This window comes from Leiobunum rupestre, chromosome 11 (genome assembly GCF_980474605.1).
Source record: "Leiobunum rupestre chromosome 11, qqLeiRupe1.1.hap1, whole genome shotgun sequence".
In the NCBI taxonomy this organism is placed as follows: Eukaryota; Metazoa; Arthropoda; class Arachnida; order Opiliones; family Sclerosomatidae; genus Leiobunum; species Leiobunum rupestre.
In genome coordinates, this window is record NC_143394.1 from 20,900,993 (window position 1) to 20,912,483 (window position 11,491).

General features: G+C 33.9%; 2 protein-coding genes across 8 annotated transcripts; one reads left to right on the forward strand and one right to left on the reverse strand.

Moving 5' to 3' along the window:
- The first annotated feature begins 1,280 nt into the window (after positions 1 to 1,280).
- On the forward strand, positions 1,281 to 4,712 carry LOC149921982 (3-hydroxyisobutyrate dehydrogenase, mitochondrial). 4 transcript variants are annotated; one of them, XM_090162552.1, is made up of 9 exons: positions 1,281 to 1,704; positions 1,777 to 1,830; positions 1,901 to 2,035; positions 2,097 to 2,218; positions 2,287 to 2,446; positions 2,508 to 2,558; positions 3,105 to 3,261; positions 3,354 to 3,507; positions 4,358 to 4,712. In XM_090162552.1, the coding sequence occupies exons 3-9, from the start codon at positions 1,923 to 1,925 to the stop codon at positions 4,396 to 4,398; spliced, it is 798 nt and encodes a 265-aa protein (XP_090018678.1). In that variant the 5' UTR covers positions 1,281 to 1,704; positions 1,777 to 1,830; positions 1,901 to 1,922; the 3' UTR covers positions 4,399 to 4,712. The 4 variants fall into 4 exon arrangements, with proteins under 4 accessions (XP_090018678.1, XP_090018679.1, XP_090018676.1 ...); XM_090162553.1 differs by having other exon boundaries at positions 1,777 to 1,815; XM_090162550.1 differs by having other exon boundaries at positions 1,777 to 2,035.
- An 89-nt stretch (positions 4,713 to 4,801) lies between these two features.
- Lnpk (zinc-ribbon metal-binding protein lunapark) lies at positions 4,802 to 11,328 on the reverse strand. Of its 4 annotated transcripts, none has more exons than XM_090163539.1 (10): positions 11,266 to 11,328; positions 6,948 to 7,076; positions 6,583 to 6,624; positions 6,332 to 6,519; positions 6,086 to 6,266; positions 5,970 to 6,015; positions 5,783 to 5,914; positions 5,541 to 5,714; positions 5,333 to 5,485; positions 4,802 to 5,273 (listed from the first exon to the last, which is right to left on the reverse strand). In XM_090163539.1, exons 2-10 carry the CDS (start codon positions 6,966 to 6,968, stop codon positions 5,116 to 5,118), a joined length of 1,095 nt encoding a protein of 364 aa, XP_090019665.1. In that variant the 5' UTR covers positions 6,969 to 7,076; positions 11,266 to 11,328; the 3' UTR covers positions 4,802 to 5,115. The 4 variants fall into 4 exon arrangements, with proteins under 4 accessions (XP_090019665.1, XP_090019662.1, XP_090019663.1 ...); XM_090163536.1 differs by having other exon boundaries at positions 6,942 to 7,076; XM_090163538.1 differs by having other exon boundaries at positions 4,806 to 5,270; positions 6,942 to 7,076.
- Between the last annotated feature and the right edge of the window lie 163 nt (positions 11,329 to 11,491).

Consider the following 11,491-nt stretch of genomic DNA (forward strand, 5'->3'; position numbering starts at 1 on the left):
TGTGATTTTGTTCAGCAGGGCTCTCTCTTCTGTCACTTCTTCGGTCTGAAAAGGATTTTTTCTTATTTCTTAATTCATTTTTAACAGTATTGTTAATTGTTTGCTACAAGAATTGATGGAAAGATGTTTAAAAAACCGGTACGGAGCTGTTGCAATCAAAAACCCATACTTTCAGCATGCTTCTGGTAGCAAATTAAAAATAAGAAAAAAACATTTTCGGCCCAACTGTATTTGGCTACTGGGGTAGTGGAACTGGGTGAAAATCGGGAACCACTCCTTCTGCGTTGAGTTTGCAAGATCTCTCCCCGCTGCTTAAAGTAGTTTTCCCCCGAGATCTTCGATTTCCCCTTCGCATAAAAACGTAATGAGGTTACCGGTAATAGTAAGTGTAGGGAGCCAAGGACGTATACAAGGGGGGGTTTAGGGGGTTCAACCCCCCCTTAGGACCCGATTCTTTTTTTGCGAAAGGAGCGCAACATTAAGAAATAAACAGTAAGACGTAAAAATGAATTGAAATATCCGCAACGCAGCACAGTAAAATATATTAATATATTAAATATATTAATAGGATCATTAATATTATCATTTTCTCGCAAATCTATTAAAAAACGTCGTTTGATACACGTGCGGAAGTGACATTGTCACTCATCCCGAGTCTAGCCAGTACTTTAAATATGCGTTATTGCCGGTTATGGCTTACGAAAAATTTTGCGCTCGCTATTTTATCTAGTTGTTCCCCCTTTACACTTTCTATATCTACGTGCTTGTAGGGAGCTGTTGGCTCGCGTGACATGAAGGGCCTGCCACCACCCTCCGACGCTCTTTAACCCGGCCACTGGTTAAAATTTGATGCTTATTTTCGATACGAAGTTAATTCCTCGCCTTAAACTTTTGATCGATTTTGAAAGAAGATAGTGAACGAACCAAATATCGGAGAATTACAAACATAGGCTTGAAATAAAGCTCAATCTTACTTCAAATCATTTTAGAATCTCAGCAATGACAAAAATCGCTAAGATAACGGAAAAGGTTCCTAAAGGTGGAACTCTTTCGAAAAATTCCTCGTAGGCCAACATTAGAAGGGTTGTCCCGGGTTTCAGAGCGCCAAGCGGAAATTTCCCTCATACGCTCGTTAAAATGGGAGGGACATAACGCGGGGGGGGGGGCTTTTAGTGCGATTAGCAGTGTATCGAAGTTGGCCGTGACTAATTAATTGTCTTTTACTTAATTGTAGTCTGCTATATAGTCTGCTTTAAAATTATTTTTGTTGTTGCTCAACGAATAGGACGAAGCGCCGGGAGTAGTGGCTCACTCCTGTAATCCCAGGCGTCCGGGAGGCAGAGTTTGTGGAAGGCCGTGTGAGGACGACCACTAATCCCCCAACGGGTGGTTGTCATACTTCCGCCACGGGTGTCCCAACCCTATCCCCAAGTATCCCCCGTTGGCGTGGCCGTAACACATATCTCGCACCTGATTAATCAAGTGGACGAGCGGACTGTATTGTCCCACCCGTCACAATAATAAAAAAAATAAAAATAAGACGAAGCTCGCATCTTTCGTTGAATTATCCTTGGTTGAAACCCATTTTTTCAGGAATTTGTTTATAATAAAAAATGTCATTTACTAGGCTTACAGTCTTAAATTCGAGGATGTACAAGTCTGTTATCACTAGAGCTGTTCTATTTGCTGTAAGAAGATATTCAGGTAATTAATGCACTTATTTCTATATGTGGGAATTGGACATCAGTTGATAACTTAGTTTTGATTACGTTTCAGTAAAGAAAAGTTGTTCACCAATTGGTTTTATTGGTCTTGGTAATATGGGAGGCAGTATGGCATTGAATCTTTTGAAAAAGGGTCATAAATTAATGGTTTATGATGTCTCCCCTGATTGCACTAGTAAATTAAAAGATGAAGGTGCAATGGTTGCTACGTCTCCAGCCGATGTTGCTGTAACTTGCCACAGAATCATAAGTATGCTTCCATCCAGCCCTCATGTTATGAATGTGTATGGTGGAGATAATGGGATATTTAAGTTAGTGCAGAAACCATTAATACATTTGAGCTATATAAACCACTTTGCTTTGTTTTCAAAGGAGTGTTCAAACTGGTACATTGCTGATCGACAGCAGCACTATAGATCCTTCAGTTTCCAAAGAGCTGTCATTGCAGGCGGAGAAAAATGGAGTTTCCTTTATCGATGCCCCTGTTTCTGGAGGTTTTAATCATTTTTAAAAAGATTGAAAGCTTTAAATACTTGCTATACGAGTAGATTTGATTTATTAGGAATAAACGCTGCTAAAGATGGTACACTAACATTTATGGTTGGTGGCAAGGAATCTGAGTTCACAGCTGCCAGTGTCCTTTTAAAAGATATGGGAAAAAATATTATTCATTGTGGATCTGTAGGCAGTGGACAAGCGGTAAAAATTTGTAATAACATGATGTATGGCACAATAACATTTAGTTGCTTTAGTTGAATAACATACATTTGCGAATTTTTGTAGGTTGGCCATTGGTATGATAGGTACGGCTGAAGCATTGAATTTGGGAATCAGGTACCAAGTTTGTTTCTAGAAATACCATTGTTAAGTGAAGTCTAGTGTTAAAATAATTGTTTCATAATACTCCAATAAAAATAATTCGTTCATGATTTATAATTTTTCTAAGCCCTGAAAGTTTTTTTTTTTAATATTTGACTTTTATTTATAATTATCTCCTTAAATGCATTATCTCTTAATATGTTAATCTTCTTTTTTTAATTTTTCACTCTGCTGAAGTATTAAAATTTTAGCCTATTCCCAATATTAAATCACTATTCAAAGAGTAACTCAAGTTACAAAAAAAATTCTATTATCTAATAATTTTTGGGTAAAGCACTAAAGGGTAACTCTATCATTGCCATGGTTTTCACCTTAAAAGATACCTGTCAACATATTTAATTGAAATTTTCCTATCACTAATCAACTTTTTTTTAATTAAATTGTACATGGTAATGATTTTAATATTATCAGTCAAAATTTTATAATTTTGTTTCACATAATTATAGAATTATATAACACTACTACTACTACGATGCTTGAAATATTTTTCTCATATTTCAGGCTTGGTATTGATCCAAAATTGCTGTCAAACATTTTAAATACGAGCTCTGGTCGAAGCTGGTCAAGTGAAGTATACAATCCTGTTCCTGGTGTCATGGATAATGTTCCCTCAAGCAAAAATTACCAAGGTGGATTTGGTTCCACATTAATGCTCAAAGTAAGATTATTTTTACTCATGTGTTGGCAATCTAATAGAAAAACATCTGCTCTAACGAAAAAACAACTCCAAGCATATTTTAATATTTTCAGGATTTAGGTTTGGCTCAAAATGCTGCTACTCAAAGTGCTAGCCCAATACCACTAGGATCTTTAGCTCACCAAATTTACCGAATTATGGTTAATAGTGGTTATAGCAACAAAGATTTCTCATCAGTTTACCTCTTTTTGAGAGATAATCAAACGGGTTCGTAAGATTTGCCTTGAACGTAAAGTACAAAATGTAAAAAGAAATTGAAAATATTTCACCCAAGAGAGGTGACTCCAACCCTTAAATTATTTTGAAAAATTCTCTAACCCCTTCTTATATCATAAACCTTAAATTTTTAAATTACATTCTAAATTGACCTTTCTATAAAGTAATTTGGGTTTCTCATGTTATAAAGTAGCTCTTCTGTCACAGTCTTGGTTTTATAAGTTTATAAATTATAAGCATATGCTTAAGTCTAGCGCAGCAGTGTAGATGTTACATTTTCTTCATTATTTTTTGCTAGTGATGTTTCCAAGAGTTCCAGCCATTGAAAAAAAATAAAAACAGTTGTAGGTACGACCATATGTTTCAGGTGGGGCATGTGCCCCCCCCCCCCCCGGCTACGCCACTGAGTCTAGGTAAATTTCAGATTTACTAGCTTTGATGCTAAGACTATATATGATAGAAGAGATACATTTTATATTTTTACTTCTTTTTCACATCCACGCGACCTCTAGCCCATATCATTTTGTAATGCTTATACAAACACCACCTTAGTATGCTAAGTATTTTGTGAACAGCTCTTAAACCAGAATTCAATATAGACCACCACTACTGGAGTGCAAAAGTAAAGCAAATAAGTGACTCGTTAAAGAAATTAGAAAGTTATTTTACATCAGTTTTATATTTTTATTTACATGGTTAAATTATTTTAGACATAAAAGTAGTTTACTCAAATATGCATTTAGAGATTTGCTTGACCTTTGCTCTCAGGTAGTGCAGAACCTTTTTATTGCTTAATTTTCAAATTATTAGCATATTTTTTATTTATATTAAGAAAATTTAGAAATTAGGCAGTCTGCACAGTCCCACTCCATGAAGTACTAAATTTAGAGAAAATTTTATTTCTTATTGGAGCTATAACCCAGCATTTAAATGCTCCTCCAATTAATTACTTGGGGGCTATGTACAGTGATTATATTTCAGCTGACTTTTCTACATATTTTGACTTGGGAAAAAAATTACCCAGGATGCGCCTCTTTGATACTGGTTTACATAGGAGTCCATATATAGTCTATTACTATTTACTATTTTGTTTGATTACCAAAAGCTTTTAGAAATTTCATTCACACTGTTTTAAGAATGAAACTGATTACTAAGCCATATTTTGTAATGCAGATTTTATATATTTTTTTTTATACCATGGTTGTTGAATTTTTGAAAGTTTATTTTCCTAACCAATATATTTTTCGATAATAAAAACTATAACCTCAACTTCCCAATTTCTTTAATTGAAACCAATATCTGCTTATTGCAGTTTCTACAGATCCTTAACAGAGAACAATGATTGTAAATTAGTTACTAAAACATGATTAAAAGGCAGACAGCCAATTTCCCACGTCTTATTCTTTAAAGAGAAATACTCGAATGTCAAACCTTCCCAACTAGGTAAACTATTTTATGGATTGTTAACTCAAGAATATCGAATACTCCAGTATTTGGCGGAATTGATTTAAAGTTAACTTTTTTGTTAGGACTAGTTAAAAATAACGCTTCCATAGAAACCCATACAACAGTATTTAAAGTTATATCAAATACTTCTCATTACGCTACTTTTTTATCTTCTAAATTCTCGTTATCATTCTCTGTCACACCATTTTCTTCAACTGTTTCCGGTTCATTAAGTTGTTCCTCCGTTTCTTTGGTAATATCAGAGAGTTCTTTTACATCTTCAGATTCACTTTTAGCCATTTCCTCTTCTACTGTAAAAAAATGGTTAAGATAATAATTTAGCTTCATAATTTTTTTTTATTTTTTTAACCATTCTCTTGTTGCTCATCAACTGTAGATGTCACATTTTCTTCATTATTTTTTGCTAGTGATGTTTCCAAGGGCTCCAGCACAGGTAGACGAGGGGCAAATGGTCTAACTTTTTTTGCTGGGTTAATCCCGTAACAGTAACAGCATCTAAACGCTGAAATAACCAAATTATTTTACTTTCTTTATTTACACCTGTAAATTTTCTTTACCTAAATATTCAAACTCTTCTTTTAAGGCCATGCCATTGTGAGAAAAACACTGCTGGCAAATTAAAGCATATCGATTAGAGGGTCCATCTCCTATAACATAATCAATAAATTTATCAAAAACTCCAGTTTCTCTTGGTAAAATTGGCCTTGGCAAAGGCGGTCCTGGTGGTCTTGCTATGAAAAACAATGCAAAAAAAATTACCTAAACCGTCCTTTAAAATCTATGATTCTTAATGTTTTACCCCAAACTTGTCCATTGTTTGGTAACATAGGCATATTTGGTGGTCTCCCAGGTGTTTGCGTCACCGGCATATTTTGTTGAGTTCTTGGCTTTACACCCGAAGGTCCAGGTCCCAAAGAGCGCCGACGCAATGCTGAAATTGGCAACTAGTTACAAACTCACCAGGCAAATCAAAAATAATTTTATACAGTTAATTTCTTGTGCCTTTTTTAACGCTTCTTTCTCCATTTGAAGCTATATTTAATTGACAATATATAATTACTTAAAATCTTTACAATATAGTTTTATTTCCAAAACGTTATACCTGCTTTTTGAACTCTGGGTCATACTTTTCTAAAATTTCTTTCGCTTTTGAGTATGTTTCAGTTTCTTTCACTTCATTCAGAATACTACGCTTTTTCTTGTGAAGTTCCGTTAATTTTTCTAAATTTAATTCAAGCCTTCGATGGAATATCCATTGCAGTAATAATTTAAGGCCCCATATTCTATTAAGAAATTTTTAAATATTAACATCACAATAATTTTCTTTGATTTCTTATTATTAACATACGCAAAAGGAAATATCACTAGAGGTATAGCAAAAAGCATCCGTTTCTGAAGATTGCTTTTATACCAATAAAAATAAATTAAGACGGCGCATATTATATATATAAAAATGGAGTAAAAAATTAATGTCCCAAGTAGGCGCTTTTTCTTGTGTTCTGTAGTTCTTCGATATTCTTCCAACATTTGCAGTTCCTTAAATAAGGCCATTAAAAATAATTTCATCAAGTTGAAACTAAAAGTAAAATATTAACTGACATTTTCCAATTCTTTAAGAACATCATCCGTTGGAGGTTTATTCTACAAAGATAAAACAAAATCTTTTGAAAGTAAATTGATTTAAGTTTTGTAAGATTTTAAAATTGACAATATCACTTCATGAGAACACAAAACACAAAACATGATTTCACTTCAGTATTTGCCAATACTACTTTGCAAATTTATAGTAGTTTGAAGGTTTGTAAGACCAAAATAGTAAAAAAATACATATCGCCTTTACTTTTTTAACTATTCAAGGGTAAACTTAAACTTGATAGCTAAAATAAAGATACAATTTTATCATCAAGCCTAGGCACGTATTAACCGTAATTTGCAGAAGTATTAAGTTTAAAACTTACTCTTACTCTTGAAAAAATCAACCCCATGGTCACCAAATTTATTTACACAGTTAAATATAAGCTAATCGGTGAACGTTGACATCTCGAGCAGTTTTGTAGCAGAACATACCACACAGTAAGTCGAACCACGGCCCCCTGCACGCGCTCACGCTGCTCGCGACGATAGCGGCCCCGGCGATCGACTGAAAATTGCGAAAGTGAAATTAGTTAACTTTTTTCCTACATCGACCTTTGGCGCTGACGTAACAACTAAGAAATGGCTGGAGTATATGGCGAAAACGTTCCAATTTTTAGAGTTTCATTAATTATTACTAATTGTGTAATTTTAGGGTTATAATTTCTTTCCGTAATCTTTAAATTACCTATTAATAAATAAGTAAAATACGTTTGGATATTTTTTAAATCAAAATACGCGCCGAGAAAACTAGACAAAGAAGACGCTGTCGACGTTAATAATGTAAACAAAAGAACTAGTCATGTGTCCGCTTATCAGCTGTTGTTTTTCGATTTTATTCTTACAGTTCTTTGATAGTAAGTTGTTTTAATATTTACAAAGTTAACTTCAATTTAAGTAAATAAGTAGTAAATGTAATGCAGATTCTAAAACTAGAATATTATTTTTACAGTTAACAAAGTCAGACAATGTTGAAGATTGCTGAAAATCTATGTATGAGACATGTAAGCATTCTAAATCACAGACTCACTAGTCTCACTCACAGTTCACAATATGGTTTAGGTCTAAATGTAGAGATTCCCATTTTTTTTACCATAATTTAAGTTAAAATTGGTTTTTGTTAATTGCTTTTAAGAATCTCGATAACTTAGTAGTCCCACGCTCACATTAAAGTAATCAGCTTTTTTCAAGTAAAATTCATCAAGATTCAATTAAAATTACTGGATGATGTAGGAACATGCTGGATGATGTAGGAACATGCTGGATGATGTAGGAATATGCTGGATGATGTAGGAATATGCTGGATGATGTAGGAATATGCTGGATGAGGTTGAAATATGCTGGATGATGTGGATAAACATTATTTTCGTTTCTGATGGTAGTTATATTCGAATTTGAGACCTAATCGTATATTGGCTCATATGTAATGCCACCAATTAAGTAATAGGTAGTGATGTACATCTGGTTCCAAATCCTACGATTACGCATTAGCCTCACAACAGACTATCATTAACTGAAGTTCCTTAAAATGCAAACCACAAACCAATCTTCCATGTGAAGTGTATGCTTCGTTGACTACAAAATCATTCCTAGAGATGCTCTTAATCCACAGTTTGCATAAATTTTCATCAGCGGGTAACTGATGAAATGACACTTTGGTCTTCTTAAAAGTAGATGAACACAACACAATGGAACAGAACAATGCTGGTATTTTTTAAATGGGTAATTTGGAGGGCCAGGTCACTTCCTTGATTAACGACTCACCTCTCAAAAGATTAAATCGTTATTATTTTGATTAAATTCAATTTAATCACGATTATGTTGATTAAATCATGTTTAATTAATTAATATAATCTTTAAATCTATTTAATCATGATTAAATGATTAAATCTGATATAAATGATTAAATCTGATTGAAACAATTAAATCTGATTGAAACGATTAAATCGTGATTAGTATGATTAAATCGCGATTAGAAATTAGAACGAGAATCAGAATGATTATATTGGTGATTGGAATGATTATAATTGTGTGTGATTTTATCGAGCTTATTAGAATAATTTACTAAGTGATTAGAATTATTATTTCGTATTTACCGCGCTCGATAAAATCTCGATTCGACCGATTATATTGATTAAATCGTGATTAAAATGTTTAAATCATTATTAAGTTTAAATCGTGATTAAAATGTTTAAATCATGATTAAGTTTAAATCGTGATTAAAATGATTAAATCTAATTAAAATGTTTAAATCTGATTAAAATGATTAAATCCTGATTAAAAAGATTAGATCCTGATTAGAATGATTAAATCTCGTTTAAAGCGTGGTTAGATTTTCTAATCTTGATAAATTTTTGTTGAAGAAATAAAAAACAATGAAGATATTTTGTAACAAAGTCATTCAACAGTACTAGTCCGTTCTTACTAGTCAGTTTTCTGTTGTACTACCATCGTTTCATTAATTGCTATGTATATATATATTTTAACCAAGTCGAAAATAAACCGTTCATTACTTGTAGCTGATGTCACTGGATTTATTTCGGTATCTGCGCTCTGCTCCGTGTTGCTGTTGAAAACTTCAACAATTTTTTTAATTTTAATTACGCTGATTTAATAATTTTACTATGATTAAGACGCACCCAAAATGGAAGTGACCTGCCCCTCCCGGTAATTTTCACTTATTAAAAAAACAGGATGTAACGCAGCCAGGGTAATGGCATTTGAGCAAATATTAATGTTTTATCTTATGCAAATTATAAAGAACAAAGTTTGGTGAATATGACAAAAATTATGAGCAGTTATCATAATTATAGTCTTAAATAACTACAAAATACAGTTTTTAATAACTTGAAAACTCATTGCCAATACAAAACTTAAACCATTTATGGTTAGGCTTAGCAATAAAATGTTACCACTCAAAATATTGAAATATTTATTAAAAAAAATATTTTGAAATGAAAACTTACATACTTAAAAAGTGTAATTACTAATTGTTTGTTACAAACTTCTCCAAATTCAATAAAACAGTTGGAAAAAAACTTCACTAGTGCAAATTCATCGCCATTGAATATGTTGAAACGTATGTTAAACTTCCCGCCTCTTTGATAGATTCCGGTTGTTACACCAGCGTTCCAAGCGACGGAAAATCGCTGTCGCGAAAATACATGGGGAGGAAATTCTTTGCCGGGGCCGCTATCGTCGCGAGCAACGTGAGCGCGTGCAGGGGGCCGTGCAGTGATGTTCCAAGCGGTACATTTGTACTTTTTTAATACATTTTTGATTTTGAAGTACAAAAATACATTTGGAGATTTTTAATACGTATTTAGTACATTTTGTAAATTTATGATACCAAAGTAAACTTTTAGATACGTATTTAGTACATTTTGAAAATATATGAAACGAAAATACATTTTTATATTTTTGACATATATTTAGTACATTTTTTTAATTTGGGGGATTGTTTTAAATTTAACCATCACAAATTTTCTGCTTATCTCCGAATTTACATTGTAAACCCCCACTCTCCCACCCTCCCCACCTCAGCCACCTGTATAGATAGCGAAATTCCGCTCATAGCTCGGACCTACTGGAATACTGGTTTTCAAGGGCAGCTGCGTTTTAAAGGCAGTTAATATCTCGGACTTCTTCTTTTGACCGTTCATCAGTATCAATAGGGAGGGGGGGGGGGTTAACCCCTTTTGCAGACATAGAGCAGCTTTAAATGCAGGAAATTAATAGTGAAATCTACTTGGCCGCTCTGAATCACTCGCGGGGTAACAGGTGTACATTTGTTTTGTGGAATGTTTTGTGTACTTACTATTTTACTGTTTCTTTTCGGGTTTTCACCACACTATAGAGGGGGTGGGTTTTAGGAGACTTTGGACAGTTGGGCTTATCAAAATCAAGGAGACTGTAAACAAGTTTTGGAAAATATGCAAAAAAAATTTAAGTCCACATTTTTGTTTCCACTCATTTCTTGTATCAGGGAGTGCTCCCTGCTTGTATTTACAATTTTCGCGTCCATCATCTAATTTTGTGTAATGTAACATCTGAGTTCTACCTACGAACATCTGCGTTATTAAAGTTTGTTCTTTTATTATAGCATATGTAACATAATTACTGGTAAGTATGCCTCTCAAAAATACAGAAATGCTTATAATCCTTGCGCTATTGAAAAGGTTACCATGGAAATGAAATCATGTGATCGCGAGGCACGAGCTAAACTTGGCATGGGACAAAGCCAGAAACGCGCGAGGAATTCTCACTAACTTCCGTTTTCAATCGGTAAAGTTGATGACGCGTATTTCGTCACGGAGTTGTAAGTGACTTAATTTACGTCATATTACGTGAACAAGGTTTCATTAACGAAAATGCTTTTATGGCATCCTTATGAGCGATTATGTTACATATGATTATAGCAATAAGAAAAGTTAAAAACTAGAAACGTTTTGAAATTTCCCGCTCTCTTTAGTAATAACGTTTTGAAATTTCCCGCGATTTTTGGTAATAAAACTCATAGAGGGCGCGCGCCGCTCAGCTTATAAACGAAAAGTACATTTTATCCTCCAAAAGTACATTTTGACCTAGGTGGAAAGTACATTCCTAAATCGCGGCGGAACATCACTGGGGCCGTGGTCGAACAAAACCGACAAGCTGTTATAACCATAAGTTTTTTAATAAGGGATGTCGTGAGCTTGGACTAATTAACCACGAATTAACACAGGGACGTTTAGGTTTCTTAAAACCATAGACATAGGAACTATACTTATACCTAGACGGAGTATTGCAGATTCTGAAGGCACTAGCTTTTTGTGCCCGTTTTTCAGTCCCGCGCGCGTCTCATGTGTGATATGGACAAAATTCCGTGGCGCCACCA

What these genes read in the sequence shown, in the direction of transcription:
- Lnpk (XM_090163536.1), bottom strand. Translation starts at nt 6,968, where the DNA reads ATGGGGTTGATTTTTTCAAGAGTAAGA. An exon ending in AGAAGAGTTTGAATATTTAG is followed by an intron (nt 5,486 to 5,540) that starts GTAAAGAAAATT and finishes TGGTTATTTCAG; the next exon opens with CGTTTAGATGCTGTTACTGT. An exon ending in TGATGAGCAACAAGAGAATG is followed by an intron (nt 5,274 to 5,332) that starts GTTAAAAAAATA and finishes ATTTTTTTACAG; the next exon opens with TAGAAGAGGAAATGGCTAAA.
- LOC149921982 (XM_090162550.1), top strand. Translation starts at nt 1,614, where the DNA reads ATGTCATTTACTAGGCTTACAGTCTTAAATTCGAGGATGTACAAGTCT. An exon ending in TGCTGTAAGAAGATATTCAG is followed by an intron (nt 1,705 to 1,776) that starts GTAATTAATGCA and finishes ATTACGTTTCAG; the next exon opens with TAAAGAAAAGTTGTTCACCA. An exon ending in CGATGCCCCTGTTTCTGGAG is followed by an intron (nt 2,219 to 2,286) that starts GTTTTAATCATT and finishes TTGATTTATTAG; the next exon opens with GAATAAACGCTGCTAAAGAT.